This window comes from Argiope bruennichi, chromosome 5, assembly GCF_947563725.1.
Source record: "Argiope bruennichi chromosome 5, qqArgBrue1.1, whole genome shotgun sequence".
In the NCBI taxonomy this organism is placed as follows: Eukaryota; Metazoa; Arthropoda; class Arachnida; order Araneae; family Araneidae; genus Argiope; species Argiope bruennichi.
In genome coordinates, this window is record NC_079155.1 from 75,316,314 (window position 1) to 75,335,060 (window position 18,747).

The 18,747-nt window shown below is 30.3% G+C and overlaps 1 protein-coding gene across 1 annotated transcript in view; it reads right to left on the reverse strand.

The window, feature by feature from the left end:
• Positions 1-2,020: 2,020 nt before the first annotated feature.
• Positions 2,021-18,747, reverse strand: part of LOC129969280 (nose resistant to fluoxetine protein 6-like) — a 39,071-nt gene continuing 22,344 nt past the window's right edge. The window contains exons 6-15 of the mRNA XM_056083773.1: positions 16,575-16,751; positions 16,311-16,404; positions 14,519-14,611; positions 14,241-14,403; positions 12,593-12,672; positions 11,153-11,296; positions 8,303-8,426; positions 6,059-6,233; positions 4,153-4,295; positions 2,021-2,157 (exon numbers count right to left, since the gene is read on the reverse strand). Of these exons, the coding sequence (XP_055939748.1) occupies positions 2,041-2,157; positions 4,153-4,295; positions 6,059-6,233; positions 8,303-8,426; positions 11,153-11,296; positions 12,593-12,672; positions 14,241-14,403; positions 14,519-14,611; positions 16,311-16,404; positions 16,575-16,751 (1,310 nt within the window). The 3' untranslated portion in view covers positions 2,021-2,040. The remainder of the gene's footprint in view (positions 2,158-4,152; positions 4,296-6,058; positions 6,234-8,302; positions 8,427-11,152; positions 11,297-12,592; positions 12,673-14,240; positions 14,404-14,518; positions 14,612-16,310; positions 16,405-16,574; positions 16,752-18,747) is intronic.

An 18,747-nucleotide genomic window follows, 5' to 3' on the forward strand; every position in this document is an offset into this window, starting at 1 on the left:
TAGTATGGGTTTTGTTCGGTAAATATATTCTAAATCTGTTAATAGACATTTAGCAGACTATTCCTTTTCAGACATTTTATAACTGCTACTACTTTTATTTTGTTAAAATATTATTAAAAAGTAAAAGCAAACGATTTTTTCTTTGATAAACATATTTTGTTAATATTATTTCGTTTATTTTTTGTTAATAGCTGATGATGAATTGTAAACCTTTTGGAATCTGATATTCTTGTAAGATACGCTGTTAAGTTGAAAGAATAAACAAGCCGATGGAATTCTAAATTGTTTGGAGTATTATTTTAGTTTTAAGAATTTAAGATGCTCTGCAAGCTATAGTTTGAAGCTTAAGAAAACGGGTAGTTTTCTAGAAAGCATGCAAAAGGTTTAATTCTACAAATTAGGAGTGAGAGGAAAGATGAAAAGATAAGATGTTTTCATTTAAGAATAAAGTAAATTCCGAAAATGCGTACATCCTTCCGCGTCTCATCCCTTGGAGAGATAGGATCGTCGGAAAGTGGTCGTCTCAGGATACTGGAACGAACAGTACTTGACTCATGCTTCGCAAGGTCTGGTTTAAGGGTATAGTTATATAACACAAATAATTTTATTTTTCAACGAGTTTTCCAAAACTTAGGCCACGCAAGAACTTCTGAATTATTTCGAGACAAAAATATTGTATTATTATTTTAGGTATCTCTTAAATCCAGATTTAACATAAGGTTTGGAGAATTAAATTTGTACAATTGTTTCAATATAAAGCTATTTTTTTTTCCCTCTTGTAACACTGACTTACACCACTGCAAGTTTACTTCGTCCATTTAAGAAATATAAGATTGTTTGAAATTTTATAATGTTTTTATCTATTACCATATTGACTACACATGCATTATAGCAATGGAGGACCTGAATTAGCAATGGAGGACCTGAATTTCGGATAATTTTTGCCTTTTCTAATTGAATTTGAATAATTTAATTATTAATCAGTAAAAAAATAACAGATTTTTACTTGATCTAAGTAATTTTAAACAATTCATTTTTAATTCATTTTAATTAAAAATAAAACTTACTAATAAATATTTCTAATAATTTTTCTAGCATTTTTCACACTTGTTTCGAAAGATTTACCAAACTTTGACTGAACAATAAAAATTTATAAAATTTAAAAGAGTAAACGTACGCAAGAATGTAACTTTCGTATTTATTTATTAAAAAATATAACAGTATAATATTTTTGATTAATTTTTATTTATCAATAACTATCTTCCTTTTTCAAATATTTATATTCAAATTTCACTCTTAAAAAGAATTTTTGTTGCAAAATAAATAAAAAATCTCTTAACCCTCTCTTTGCCGCTTTGGAAGCTAAAGTGCTATTGTTTTCCAACAGTACCTTCTGCCCTTCACAGACGAAGTAGCGAAACGAAGGAGCAGTGTTACTAGCTTGCGTAATGGCCGAAATCGTTCTGTCAGTAGGTATCTTTTCCTCACAAACTGTTTAGTGAAATGGGAACGTTTAGTTATTGCGTGTATAAAACAATAAAAAATTGGAAGTTTTATCTTTGCGAGGAAAGATATATCGTTTCTTGTTGTTTTAAAAGTGAATAATGGAAATTCTGAGAAAAATACTATCAGATTGCCTGACGGATATAGAAATCACATAAAAAAATTAAATGAATAATTATAATTGTACATTGAAATGAAACCGATATACTGCAATTTTACAGTGCGCATGAAAAAGTTACCTTTGCAGAGTCATTTTTTTTTTTTTTCAAAATTTCTTATCTACTGTTACCATTTCTTTTATTTCTTCTGTCACCATATAACTTATTAAAAGTGATATATCAGCTAAACTAAAGTTCTCGATTGTTTTTTTTACTTTACCTTTTTTTTTTAAAAAAAATTACTTCTTGTCTGCATGACTGAAATCGATGCAACAACAAATAGAAAATGAGATTAGATTCATGTAAAATAATGTCAAGTTTCCGTGAAATGAATTCTTTTAACAAAAATCTATTTTTTATTGAACTTCAGTACATGCTTTTACGAATTCCTCTTCTTCAGCATCTTTTCAATGTTAATAATTGGAGTCTCGAATATCACACTGATAGCAAAGGCAGTGATGTAGGAGACGACAAGAAAACCGAAGTACAACATAATCTGAAAAAAATAAATAAAATAAAATTGAAAAAATTAAATTGAAATCTGCAATCGCAAATTTCAAGTTATCATGTGAGAACATTATTGTTATCATTTTAATCACTTTGCATCAATCCGACAGAATAAAAGGCGCTAAGGTTGGTTGAAACCAAGTGCCAAGATAGTTTTTTTTTTTTTTTTTTTTTTTTTTGCGAAATCTGGTTTAAAATGGTTTGAAATGATCACTTGAATATTTCATTGCCCAATCGTCAACTTCTAGAGAAGCGAAGGTAAATTTTATTTATTTTTTCATCTCAAAATCGTTCGAGCTCCAAAACTTTTTTTTGACAACTAGAAAAACTGAAAATTAAAAAATTATTATTATTATATATATATTTCGATACCTCTTTCGCGTTGATTCCCGTTTTCTTCTTCGTGCTTCTTCGGGCGACAACTTCTTAAGACCCATGCCCTTTATTTTCTGTCTATGCATTTTGAGACTTCAAAAACCCCAAACCAAAACAATATCAGATTCTCACATGATAAAAAAGGCGTTGGGCAATCACTATGTATTTAATATATATTATGTTCTTTAAGTAAGTAAGTCTATTTAAAAGAAAAAAAATTGCATATTTCTCTTTTTTAAGTTGAAGAAATTGATAAACAGTAAACAAGCAACAAAGACCCATTTGATGTCAGAATCTTATAATCATTTAAAATTTAAATTTTAGCAATTTAGCATAATTAAGAAAAAAATATGTAGAGCGATAAGAAATTTGACCACACTACGATCTTTAATCAGCTTTTATTTTTCCGTATAAGACGTATACAAAAAGAAATTATAGTAATCCTTAAAGAAAAAAACTGATGTTGAAGCAATATTATTATTTATATACATATATATTACGATCCGAGAACAATATATTCGTAATTACGATACGAGAACAATATATTCGTAATTATATTTGTCTGTATAAACGCATTTATTCGAAGATGGGGAAATAAACTGATGAAATTTCAAACGAGACTTCAAATCAAAGTCCGAAATTTTTTATCAAACCTTCGTTAATATATTTGTCTTCTCATATAGTAGTATAAAAGATGGTAACTCAAAAACTTAATGAACTACGTAGATGAAATTTGAATTACTGTTTTATCACCAAAATGATCGAGATCAGATTTTCTTCAAAATCAGTCTATAGGTTGTTCGTCGTTCGATCTGTCTATTCGTTTGTTTATGAACATAATAACGCACACCCGTTTTGCTGATTAATTACTGTACAGCTTCCACCAACATGCAAATCTGTATCAAACTTTGGACTGAATCTGTCACTGGTAAACTATAGGAGCACTATGAATTAAGTATATAAATGAAATTTGGTACATAATCTTAGCACGATCATATTCGTAGATTTGACATAAATTTTATACTTAAGCAATCAAAGAGAAAACTTTTAAATGCTGCACGATGTAACAGAATGTAAAAACCGTCTATTGTCTATGCGTATAAGAAAGTCACATTAACAATGTTTTACGTTTTTTGGAAGCCACAATCTCTGTACCCGCTAATTATAAAGAATGCGTGTGTATTTCAATATTCTATCAAATTTTTAATCACATGATCTTCTACCATTGTTGGAAAGTATGGAGGAAAAATTATTATCCGAACAGTTTACATAAGAAGTCAGAACGCAAACTATCTTCTGATGGACTAATGATTGTTGATGGATTGGGGATTAATGATGGCAAACGATATTTTTAATTATCCTATGATGCCAATGGATTCAACTGCATGAGAAATGTCCACGCACATAATAATCAGAAGAGATGTAAGGTTATTAAAATAATTGGCTCTAGTGTCTATCATGATAAGACGCTTAAAAATATTTTGTTATAAGAATCCTCAAGTTATGCATATGAGTTTTAATATAATTTAAATCCAACCAATATTCCCGGAGGACTGAATGCCAAAGACGGCTTGTATTTCTAGAAGGACAAATCTGGATAATTGCTCACCATGTTCACATGGGTGAAGTAAAAAGGTGTTTCCTGCGATTCAAAATACCAGCTCATAATGAGGGGATGGAACATGTAGGCGCAATAGGTGAGGCGACTCAGAGGGATCCAGATTTTCAAAGATAAAAACCGATCCACGAGACCTGTAAAAAAAGTAAGCGATTAAAAATTTTCCATTCCGAGCACTTTAAAATCCAGGTTTACTGTTTCAAGAAGATAACAAGAATCTATAAAATTTCATATATGCTGCATTTATTAAACAGAAATAAATGCTTACCTAGATGAATTTTATACTTTGACACAATATATTAAAATGGTTCAAGAAATCTAGAAATTGGTTGTCACAAATTTCATGTTGTTCAAAGTTTTACTTATCTTGATGACATAGCATAGTCAAGGTCGTCTAATGAATGCAAATAAAGCCTTTTACAGACTAAAACGATTTTTAAACAATCACTACTATCAAGAAATACAAAATTTTTACTATATAAAACCTTAATTAGACCAATACTTACCTATGGCTCAGAGACCTGGATCTTGACCAAAGCTGGAGAAAATAAGATAGCCATTTTCGAAAGAAAAATTCTGCAAGCCATTCTTGGTGGGATAGAAATCAACAATGTTTGGAGAAGAGGATATAACTTTGAGCTATATAAAATCTATAGAGAGCCAGATATTATAAAGTTCATAAAAATAAATCGGAATCCTATCGGCACTGGCCCACCCTGGGCTGTCTAACCAAATATGATGATGAGAATATATTAAAGGATCATGAAGTGTTTTTTGGAAATTTTTGTATTAAAAATATTTTATTCAGTTTAAAAAGATAAAATTTCATCCCACCGTTAGCAAAGATTCAAAATATTTAAATTTTTGAAAAAAAAGTAATGTGGATTGTTTTTCTTGAAATATAATGCGAAAACAGAGTGTGCGCTATCACAGAGCAGCTAAAACGATTTGCAAAAATCAGCTTGGCTTGGAATATACAAAATGGTCTAGTAATTTTAAGATACCAATGGTACCTCTAGCTCTCTAGTTGTCAGAAAAAATATGGAGAACAGCAATTTCTTTCCATAAAGTCTCTCACATATTCTCTATAGGATGGATTCAAGTTGGGTAAACATGTTAACGACTTCATACGTCCAATGTCATGATCCAAAAGTCCAACTCCAACACAAGAAACTATGTGATATTAAAAGTTGTTATAACTTTAGAGGAACGCATTCCAGATCACAATAATATAAAATGTCCAAGAATCTCTTCCTTGAGCCATCTACAGATGGGCGATAAAGTAATACTAACAACCATCAAGTAAGAGAAAAGCTTTATAAATAGGTTGTCGGATTATCTTTGGCTTAATTACTGATTGTATGCGATGTGACAATGTATGCATCGAGTTTGTGAAGAGCATTTAATGGAATATGTAGCTAATTTTCATAAAGAGAAGTCTCTAATTATGAAAACATAGATGGAGATGGAAATCGAGCGCGGAGTTTCAATATATTTAATAATATTTCTAAATATTCAGGGACTCCACAATTGAGGAGACTGAGGGGACCAAATAAGATGTCCTACTTCCTCTTCAAACCATTTTTGGGCATTGTCAAGTAAGGTCAGTATTGGAATTAAATTTAATGGTATGAAAGTTTAACTTCGGAATAGGAGATTCGCAGGTTCAAGAATCTATTTAGAAGGAAAAAATGTCCAATGTAAGTTTCACGTTAAATTTAGGGGAGTCAAAATTTCTTGCGTTGGTTTGCAGATGTAGTATCCGGCTTAGAAAAAAATCTTGGCAGTTAAACTTGGTTCAAAATTATAGAATTTATAAATAATTCGCATGTAGCTTTAAAAATTGATTATTATACTAATTAAACTAACACAAAATTGCGTAATATGTATACATTACCTCCATTCCCAGAGAGGCAGCAGAAAATGACCCAAGCAAGGGCTAGACAGAATGCACTCCGCGAGAGAGCATTGTAGAAATGAAACAGCGTTTCATTATTCTTGACATGGTAGAGTCCAAAGATGACACTCAAGGAACAAAGGGTAGCACAGCACCAACCGAAACTTTTCACTCCCTAGTAAAAAAAAAAAAAAAAAAAAAAAGGAAAATCTTGTTGGTAAGGTTTTTTTAATGTTAAATCATTTTTAAATTTTACTTTAAACAATTTTTTTATAATTATTCATAAACGGCACAAATGTTTATCGATAAGTAAAGGTATATGGATAAAGGCAAAGATGATGACAGAGCCATTTATCTTGTTAATTTTATCTTGGCATTGGTATTGACATTTCTCTTGAGAGAATAACAGAAAAAAAAAATCTATTTTGACGTGATTTCTGAAAAAAATGTAAAGTATCTGAGAATGTTCTCTTTAAATTTTACAGTTTCGATGTGATATTTTGAGTATTTATTGAATTTGAATTTCACTTAAATAACAAGAGAAGATTAAATCATATAATCCAGAAAAATATAGGCTAACTTTCTAGTTTGTTTTGAAAAAAAATTGTTGTGTTTTAGTTTGTTATTTTAAAAAGTATTTATCTATATTATTTATAAATGCTAACAAAATCTGACGGATCATAAGCAAGCTCATATCTGGCGTACCAGAGCGACAACAATTGTTTGAAGGGGGGGGACACGACTAACGGAGTGTTAACTGTGTTTAACAATATTGGCTTATCTCGCCTTTTCGCTGATGTCATTTATTGGTGATGGCAAAGAAGCATAATTAAAGGCGAATGTTTCACCTGTGTATTCACTCACTTATTGGTATGTATTATCTTACACATGTGAGATTGATATAATTTCTGTTTCTTAATCTAATTGTTGTTCTATTAAATATGTTATTTTCAAACCAATGTTTTTATCCTCGTATTGTCTGTACTTCATCACCATTCAAAATGTCCTTCTGAATAAACAGAATCTAGTGGTTAGATATTATGCGAAGGTGATGTTTGGCCTCCTACTACTGCCATCACTCTACGTGGATTGCAAATATCTACAGTATAAATTCGTACATACAGTATACATACTTATCTGTTTCCAACAAAGCAGAAAAGGTAGCAGCTTACGACCATTAGGCTGAAAGGGAGTCGCGAACAATTTCATTAAAAGCTTTTATTTTCTTAGTTACCAAATAAAATCGATATAAATGAAATTTATTTCCATTTAAAAAATACAAATGCTATACATTATAAAATATTCGGATAATATTAATACTTTGCCAGTTATAATTGGTCAGATTTTTGAATGTTTCATTGTGTTTGCTTAGTTATTAGAATATCACTAAAACCGGGCGTGCGCTTTAACGACGTCGAGTGCGAGCGTATATGCTGGTCAGTTTGGAATCATTAAATAAATAAAAAAAAAAATGCATTCTTACAAAGTTGAGCAAAAATATTAACCTAAATCAATAACATGTTTAAAATGGGTTGAAAAGTGAAACTAAAATGACTTGTTATTTAAAAAGCTGTCTCATTACTGCACAGCCCGTGGCCGCAAACACTTAAGTTTTCGGGAACAACTCGTGACATTAGGGGAAAAAAATGACTGATGATTTTTTGGTAGATTTTGTCTTAAGAATCATTGCTGCCTTACACAATATACATTTCGTACCAAATATTAAAACGGAAGCGGGAATCAACTACGTCAACTTGTAACAAGTCCAGGAACTTTGAACACTTATTTTGACATACATCTATTATTTACCCCTTGATTAACAATAGATTAACCCTCTATGATTTTTATAACTTCCTAAGGAGATGTCATGCCTTATTTGGAACATCAATGTTATTTCGGTCCTTACAATAATATATAGAACATTTAATCAAATTATTTAAAACATTTACTTAATTTCAAACGTAAATACTAAAAGTTCAATAATTCGATGCACGTGTCAGACATCCAATTATAAACAAAGGGTTTAATCTAGGTTTTATGGTAAAATACTAATTTGCGTATGTTGTTGTATTATTTGGGGACAGAATTAGTGGATTGAAACTATGTTTTTTCTATTAAAATGCTTTTTATGACAAGTATTGTCTCTTATTTTGTTTGATGGTATATCTTGACTAAGAAACCAAAGACACGAATTAAAAAAATATATATCAAACTCGAACAAAAAATTTTAAAATAAATATTTACCAAATTTAGGTTCCATTTACTATCTCTGCGCTGGTACATGATGTATGCTAGAAGAATCCCGATTATGTAAGGTCCACATCGGCAGTAAGGTTTACTATATATGCGATTCCAATTGAGAAGTAGCCTAAAAGATAATCAGATAGTTGTAAATCAAAAGGATTACGATAAAGGAAATGTAAAAATACCACACCTATAGGCGGATGATTCGCTTTGATGTAATTCCTGCAATGCTTTGCTTGACATTCCTTCATACCTTTCCTCCCTTTTTTTTTTCCTCTGTCCATGTTTTAATGAATTTGGTTCGAGTAGAACACACTTAGAATGACAGTGCCAATTTAGAATGTCGCCAAATGTGAAGAAATCATCGACATTTGCTTCTTTTTTCATTGTAAAAAGTTTAAGATCCAGTGGACAATTTTTCTTTTTCATTTATTGGAATATTATGAACATACAAAACATAATGAAATGATATCGTGAATTTACTATAGCTAAGACTATCTTTTTCCTTTGATAAATTTCAAATATACTACAAAAAAATTAAGAAACAATTTGAATAAATAGATATTTCACAGAGAGAGAGAACGAGAAATGTATCAAAGATATGAAATATAGTTTTGGCAACAGACAGTAAATTAAATATTTTATAAAACTATGAAGACTGTTTGAATTTCAAAGCAGCAATATAATCTATTGTTAAATAATAGGCAAAAAATATATTTAAAAATTTTAAAATTCTACAAAATTTTGTAACACTATTAAGTGGGTAATATTAGAATGCCAATTTTTTAAAATTGTGTAAAATTCAATTCTGTGCTATAATATTTACGAAAATTATCATGAAAAACTCCAAAGACCAGCTTAATTTTTTTAATTAATTAAATTACAAATAAAAATTTTAAATGGCCCTGAGAAGCTCATTTTCACTATCAAAAATATCCATGCGCTTCATTTGATATCTGTAGATCACGGTCTGGTCTACATAGTGGCAATGAACCCATATGTACACACATATTCATCTTTATTATTAGTAGAGATAAGGAACGGAGATATATATATATATATATATATATATATATATATATATATATATATATATATATATATATAAATTTTTTTGTATAAATTTTAAATCGGTTTTAAAAATTTATAAAAAGTAAATGAAGATAAAAAGCAGCAATATTACAAATGCGTTTCAAAAAATGTTTATAAAAAGCAAGTTTGTATTTGAAACTTTTAATTTTTTAAAATAGATATTTAATTTAAGCAGATAAAACACATTTGTTTTCGGAAATTAGCGAAAAGCCTGCTAATGATTAAAAAATAGTTAAGAAATAGTTAAATGTTTAGCAAAGAAAATTTCTATAATCAATTGAGGTGCAACCAATTCAAAACATACAGTCATAACAAACGTAACTTCGCATGCCATTTAACTTTTAACTGCATATTTAATTACGTTGCTATGGAACATGATACAACAAGGCTAAATTAAAGATGCCATTTCTTTCTGAATTTTGATTGTTTGTTATAAGCTTTTCTCGAATGTTTTAATGAATCTCTATTTAAATCACGAATTTTAAATGCTCTTTTAAGAAAATAGCTGATTTTTTAAAAAATATATTTAATTTTAGTATATTATTATAGAAAGTTAATACCCAGCATTTGATTTATGTAAAAAGTACCCAGAAGTCTCGAATTAATCGAAATAATTCTAATTTTAGGTTCTTTTTTCCAGATGGGAAAAATTATAATTAAATATTCAGAATTCTTTTTTTAAATTATCAATAAGTAGCTTAAATTTTATAAATTTAAAAAAAAGATAATTTTCAAAAAATTCCAAAAAAATTAAATAATTAACCAGTACCAACAAGACTGAGCTTAGCAGTTTTTTTTTTTTTTTTAATAAAATCGTGTCTTTAGAAAAAATATTTAGATACGAATCACATACTGATTACATATGAATATTCTTCAATCTTATCTACATATGAACTGGTCATTTTAAAAAAATAATGAATGCCCTAAGTTTAGCCTGTTATTCGAAACAATCTGCTATATTTCAGTATCATTTTACAGTTTATATATCATTGCTTATATTTTTGAACTTATACTCAGTTTTTCCATGGTGAATTCGGGTCCAAGATGGCGCTGTATGATATTGTCAGCATGAGGGCAGATAAAAAAGGTTCTAATAGTTACTTATAAAAAATATTAGAGCCTTTTCCGAGATACACGAAATAAATTTATTTATATATATACAAGAATTGCTTATCAGATCTTAAAGTTATCAGATTTTTACTGAAGCTTGGATGTTTATCTCGGTTTGTTTAAATTCTGCTTGAACTGGTGGCGCCATCTCTTGGACTTTAATAGTTATTAAAAATGGGGCTGTGTGTGTGTGTGTGTGTGTGTGTGTGTGTGTGTGTGTGTGTGTGTGTGTGTGTGTGTGTGTGTGCGCGCGCGTTAATAATATCACAATTTTTCAGGAAAGACACCTATATATAGAGAGAGACTTAAAACCTTATCTAAATACAAAATTTGATCCAAATCGTTAGAGCCATTTCCGAGACACAAGAAATAAATATATATACAAGAATTACTCGTTTGAAGATATAAGATTCCATTGTTCGTTTGAAGATATAAGATACCATTATTTCTTCTTATATATACATATTATTTCTCTCGATACTTCTTGGAATTTATTTTAAGCTACGTCCCGGATTGCACATATAAATTTTTGCATATCTATGACTGAAATTCAAAAGAATTTGACCCAGAGCAGGTCTTGAACCAGAAACATCTGAGAATGCAGATATTATACTGAAAGCGTCGATAAATATATTAAAAAGCACTCACCCGTTTTTGTAGGAATCATAGTCAGAGGCAGTAGATAATCCAACAAACAAAGGAATGAGATCGTAAGAGTAGCTGATGCACCAAGTCAAAATCCAACTGCAGATGAGTAGAGCACTACTTATAGCTAAACCAACAACAGGCCACCTGAAATTTAAAAGAAATCTGTCGTAAAATGAAACTGAAAATTTAAAATATTGATGCTTTTCCAGATTTTCAGAAAACATAAGTAACGTAAATAATACACGGCCAATTTTAACTTCCCTTATATGTTTAGGGGATATTATTAACTAGAAATCTTTGAGATCAGTTGGTTTGCAGGAAATATTGGTTTTGTTTGCTCATGATTTCTTCAACAAAGTAATATTAAATAACAAATTGCGATTGATATCACAGTTGTGTTATTTTATAGTTTTACACATGTTCTGCTCAATCTGTACATAAATCTTTCTAATAGAGTCGAGTCCTATAACTTTGTATCATAAGAAAATTTCCGAGTCATTTATCTTCCAAGTACATTTCCTCTCTATACCATTTTCTTATTCATTACGAAACTACGTCGATAAGCTAATTTTTTCTTCCTTCGCTTTCAACTATGGAAGAAAATCAAATTATTATACATTTAATAAAACAATGAAAATGTTTAGAATTTCATTGCAACGATGGTTGATTTAGAAAAAACACACACCAAGATCTCTCTTAATTTTTAATTAATTAAAGTTTTAGTTAAAATTTTCGAAAAAATGCTCTGTAGTGTATATTTCTAACCATTATAGAATTTGGTAGCTCTTTGTACAACAATTTGACCTTTACAATTCTAACAGAAACATACACATTACCCTTTATTATTAGAAGAAATAATGTGAATATGCATATTAATTAGCTTAAGCATATTTATATCTGAATTTAAAAAATATATTCTAAATATTTTGTTATGTTTACATTAATAACAGAACAAATCTTAGACGGTGTAATTCTTTAATTCTTATTGTAATAAAATAAAATGCGAAATAAAGTTCAATCTAATAAATTCTCTATTAATATCTTCAATGGAATGATACATAGAATGAGGCAGTTAGTGTTCTGAATAAACATTTCAAATAAATTTAAATATCCCTAGCAGCATACAAATATTGTACAATATTGTTATGACATTAATCAATATTCGCTATGTTGTTTTATATTATGGAATATTGTTTAATATCATATAATATGACACAATATTGTACAACAGGCTGTGCCTCCTTGGGATTAGTTGACGATTTTGAAAGAACAGACGAAAGTTGTTTTTTTTTAATGCTTATCTTAGGAACTAATGTTACTTATATTTCATGTTTAAAAATGAATAGATTCTCAAATGTAATTTATATTACGTTTCACTTTCTTCACATTACACTTATCCATTTTATAAAGCTTATATTTATTTCAACAATTATAGCTTACCTCCACAAAATGGTTAAGATTAGCACGCCCATCAAGAAAAACTGCATATCATTAGCCAAATACCACGTCCAAGTAAGACACTGAAAAATATGACAAATATATATGAAATGATAGGAAAATATCTCATTATTTTATCGAATTACAATTACTTCTATTGCTATTTATTTTAAACCCAGGAATATAAAGTTTATACCATATTAATTTTAAAGGACACGAAGATCTCTTAAAGAACTTTTGAATGTCTAATTGATAATTTTTGATACAAGAAAATGTGTTGCAAATGCATCGTCTAAGCATAACTCATCTTTTATAATCCATGATTAAATATTCGCCAGTATAATCATGGACAGATGTGCAATCTTGTGAAATACTGGCTAAATACAAAAGATATCAAACATATTGTAGATATGTTTGATATCTACAAAAAGGAAAATTTGTAGATATCAAACATAGTTGTGATATACAACCAAAAGAAGAAAACATATACAAAGAGAATTTTTAAAATATGTTTGAACGACAAATATATTTTGGAGTTTTTCTTTCATTTCGTAATCTTCTAGTGAAAGGATTGTCACCGGAAACCAAATAAAAGAATTGCCAGACCAATATGATATAAAATACACCATATTGTTTTTATTAAGGTACGAATCCTCATTATTATGCTCATGTACTCATATCATGCCAACTAGGGAATTTGAAAATGATTTCATTTGCCTTTCATTTACGCTTAGAAAGGTTACGTAATCACGGCAGAATGGGGGGAAATTAAGACATATGATTGAAATCAAATTTTAACTTTTTTTAGCCAGTATTGTCATCTCATACATGAGGAATATTCATTATGAGATTATCTTATAAAACTACTTTTTTGAATTTCCAAATCAGAACATTTTACTATCAAACCAGATACAAAAAGTGATTATAAAATACAAACTATTTAAAACAATTTTTCTCAAAAAAATGCATAATTTCATATGTAAATAAATCATTATGGTGCATGCACATACACGTAGGCAGAAGCAGAATAAGAGTAATTTATGGGCATGTAGAGGTACCAAACCCTTCTAAGGGGTCATACATAGAACCTCAGCGACTGTCTCTAACAAAATTTAAAATAACCCCATAGAATTCTGTTTCAGGTGACATACAATAACTTACACAGTTCTTGATTTATAGTACATTGAAACTGTATACTTTATGAATCATTCTGTATATAATCAATAAGTAACTCACTTCAGACCAACGTTCAATACAATTTTATAATATATTAGCTGATTTGGAAGCAATATTCACTATAATAATAAACATTCAGTTAAAAACATATTCACCATTTCTTCATAATACTTTAAAAATATCTGTTACAAAACAGATTTCATATAAAATTAAACTTTCTTTATATATCATAAAACTTGAAAAAGATATCAATAGAATTTTAAAGCATGCTAAAATTAGACGAACTTTAAAAAATCCACTAATATTTCAAAAATACAATATTTAAAACACGACATAAGAAATTGTATCTGACTACTACCTATATGCGAAATCATCGCACATGATATGTACTCATAGAAACATCGAGTAATAAAATCGCTAAATAAAATTTCAAAATCCCTTATCCTGCTTGAAAAGGAAATTAAAATTAAATTACCATTGATTCCATCGGCAAAAAATTGTTGATGTAAAGCAAGTTCCACCACCAGTACTTCTTGCATGCTTCAACATTGGAATCTTCTCCCCAAAAGGGTCCTGAACCAGTGTACTTGAACACTAACGTATTGAAAGCGATGAGCAGTGCGTAAACTGGAGTCAACCTAAACAAATACAGAATACACAGGATGTTAAATTCTAAAAAACTGAAAACGGCTAAATAATTCTTTACACAACTACTAATAAAAAGATAAAATCAAAATGAATATCTCACATTACCTTATGAATCGATGTAAACACAGAATAAAAAGATTTATTTTTCCATTTCTTTTGTCAGATTCTTCCAGAAATAAATAACAAAGCAAAAATCCACTGAAAAGAAATGTTTCTTTGAACATTAAACAGGCATAATGTCACTTTACACTCGGCCACTTATAAGACGGCCAGTAGACAGTGCAAACGCAAAAAGGTACTGATTTATGTTTGCAACAATTTCATCAGATAGATTCAGGCATTCCATGCTTGGCTATAATTTGCCGTTTGGGGGTCCCTGAACTTCTCTTTTTCACTGCGTATCGTATTAAAATGGATATTTATACAAAGAAACATAGTAAAATAAAAAAAGATCAACATACCTAAATTTGGTAAAGTATAGAAAAAGAAATGACAAAATCACACACACACACATCAGAAAGAACAAAGTGCAAAAAAAAAAAAAAAATCGGAATTAATCTATGGTAAGTGATCAATTCTTTCACGCCAAAAAAACCTCCAAATTCTACAAACGCATGCGCAGTAAGAAAAAAAATACAATACAGCGGCATGTTGTTGTACTGTACGGACAATTACCTGCCATCGACCGAACAGCATTTTTCAGCCTTTTTACGCATGCACTGCCTAGTGGCCGTCTGATACCTGGCCGAGTGTAAACCTGGCATATAGTCACATTAATATTGTGCTGAAGTGTAAAAGAGGATTGAAAATTTCCATTGGCAACGTTAATATAATTTCAGTACATATATATTATATATATATATATATACTGTAAATAAAGCTATGTAATTATTTCAAGAAATTGAAACAAATATGCTTTATGCTAGATAATTTCAATGAGTAATATTAATATTATTCAGTATGCAGGGTAGTTATAAGATAACTTTCCTTGCTTGGCGACATCTGCAGCTAAAACGAATGAATAAAATAAAACCACATTTCATATACAGCCTGTGGAAGGCATAAGAAGATGAACTCCACAGAAAAAAGTTAGTACCAAAAGTTGTCTATAGGAGAAATAGTGACGCAGTGGGAGTATAGTTATGAATGAATTCATGAAATTCACAGAAAATAATCTTTTATTCATCAATATTCACCCGAACGCCGTGCAATATTTTCAATATGCTGACCTTACCTATATACAACATATTGCATACGGTGTATGACGTTCTCCACTGCTGCGTGTAAACTGTCAATTTCTATGTTCATAATAGCCCGTCTGATGTTTTGCACATAAAGCATGCAGGCATGCTAGAGCAGCCACGCCATTACACTGTCTATTGTAGAACAGATTTACCAGTAAACTACGCTGAGGTAAGGTAGGGCCCAGAAGGTAGGTATTAAGAACACATCAACAATCAGTCAAGAACACATCGATAGTCAAGAACGAACTTCTAACAAATCGTTTGCTCTTCCCTTATTACAAAAAATGCATGGCACTGATGTCACGCGAGCACAAGTAATTTTATATAACCCATCCCGATATGCAAATTCCCTCCTTGCCAGCAGTGCCAATATTTTGCCTATTTGTAACTTTTAGTACTTTCTTTTTTTGTTTTGTTTTTTGCGGAATTTATCATCTCATGCCTTCCACAGTCTGCATATGAAATGTGGTTCCATTTCGTTCATTCGTTTTAATTTTAGATGTCGCCAAACAGGGAAAGTCATCTTACAGCCCTCTTTTGTACTGAATAATATTAATATTTTTTACACAGTAATTTCTATTTTGAAAAGTATTATCCATGGAAGGATTTTAATTTCGAACAAAGCCATAGATATAAAGATTATTTGACATTACCTCATTAGAAAGAAGGAGTCCACAGAAAAAGTGCCTTGAATAACGGTTTGAAAGGGGAAGTTATCAACACTCCGTAGTAAATCCATGGAATTACCTGAAATAAAATGCATGGAAAACTACAGCATGATACTATACATTTTTTCAAACAAATATTTTATGTTTAATTAAAATGATTAAATTAAATGATTAAATTCAAATTATTTTATGACCTATTAAATGTTAAATTATTTAAAAGAAATGTTTGAAATTTTTTTTTCTACTTACCAATAATATTCAAATTGTGAATATACGTATGCCCAAGAATTACCCAAGCCATACTAAGAAATCTAATGCCATGGATACAGAGAAAGTTTTTTGAAGAGGATTCTGTATCCAAAATCTTGGAAGCATTTGAAAAAAAGCAAAAACTTTTCAAAAATCTTAAACTTGCCTTGAAACTATCTGTAAAAGAATGGAAAAGTGTAACGATTTCGCACAAACATGTTACAATGTTGCAAACATTTTTTTTTATCCATTCACTGAGATCAAGTCATTTGACTAAGTAGACAAAGCTAATACCATTTAATACCGAGTCCCATGTTGTTATTGTCTGCATTGTGACGCCATATTATGAGAAACAAATTCAAGATTCATAATAAATTCCAAAATTTAGCTGGAGAGGTGTACTTGATATTTTACAGAAGAGTACCAAGGAATTTTACGTTGACAAGATTTTAATAGAAAAAAAATAAATAAATGTTTTATATGTATATATTTTGAATGTAAATTTCCTACAGCGATACAAATGATTTCTGATAACGATACAAATCAAATTCATGCAATTCCAAAGAATAAAAAATATTGCTCGAAATATTTACAATATTCTTCGTTAATTGTTATATTTGTATAAGGCTGATTTATAATTAGCCTCTTGAAATTTAAATGTTAAGAAAGAGTTCTTAATTAGAAAAATAAAAATCTATTATTGTGGTAAAGCATATGCGTAGGTTACAACCATGGCGAACATCGACAACCAAACATCTGTTGCCAACATTCGTTTTCACAAGTTAACATAAGCTAAACGATTACAATTCTTTCATCGATACACAAAGTGAACCTTACATTCGGCCCCGCTCAATATAAAATTTAGACAGACAGAAGAAATTTTAAATTGAAGCGTAAAAATAAAAGAAACAAAGTTTTTGATGAAATCATAGTTCAAGTCTCTGGGGAACACAGACCAGTTAATATCTTTTTGATGATGGCTCAGTGGCTCTCATTCTCTTCGTCTGTGCTGTTTTCCTCGATGGTTGGTGAATTTCGTTTAAAGTAAGGGCGAAGATGTTGTACGTGAACAACCTTGATAAATTTGTTCTGCTGTGTTGTAGACTTGATCTCGTAGCACACGGCCCCGACTGGACGTATAATCACAAATGGTCCTTTGAAAATAGGAGAAAGTTTGTGATCTCCTTTTTTCGGCCAGTCGTACAATACGAGATCTCCTGCCTTGAAGGAATGGGATCTGCGATGGAGATCAAATCGTTTCTTGTTCTCCAAATGTGTTTCATACACACTATTTGCTGCTTCGGCCCTGGCCAAAGTTAAAAGGTCTAGTTGGTCTTCACGTGGCGTGTCATCTATGAAGCTACCAATGTGAAGTTCCCGTGGAAGGCGTGGCTCATATCCATGAAGTAAATAAAATGGCGATTTCTTAGTAGAATTTTGTTTTGTGGTGTTAATTGCAAGTAAGGCATTTGGAAGTAATTCGTCCCATTTATTCGGGTTTTTGTCAATCATTTTTTTCAAAGAGGACACAATGATGCCGTTGGCTCGTTCAACGATACTATTAGCTTGTGGTGAATAAGGTGGTGTCGTTGATTGTATGATTCCATATTTTTGAAGAAACCGCTGAGTGTGACGTGCGGTAAATGCTGTTCCTCCATCTGATAAATACATATTTGGTGGTCCATATCTAAGTATTATATTATGATACAGAGCATCAGTCACTGTATGAGCGGCAAGAGATGCAGAAGGTGTTGCAATTACATAGCGTGTGGCGTGGTCAATTTGGACAAGCATATTTGTATTTCCATTTCTTGTTTCTGGCAAACAGATTATGTGGTCAGCAGATACAATTTCACAAGGTGTGGATGGAATCGGCAATTGCTGCAAAAGACCATAGGCATTAGCAGTACGTCGGTTGACAATTTGGCATTTATGACAGCTTCGAACATATGCTTTACAGTCCTTGCGCATATTTGGCCACCAATAACGTAATTGCAAATTGTGAAGAGTTTTTTTTGCGTCCATATGTCCAACATCATCGTGACAAGCGATCAGAGTTTTCTCTCTCATTGACTTTGGAATCACTACTACAGATTTCGAATTATTATCTTTAACTCGCACAAGAGTGTTGTTATCGATATTGTAATTGCATATGATTGACATTGTCCTTTTG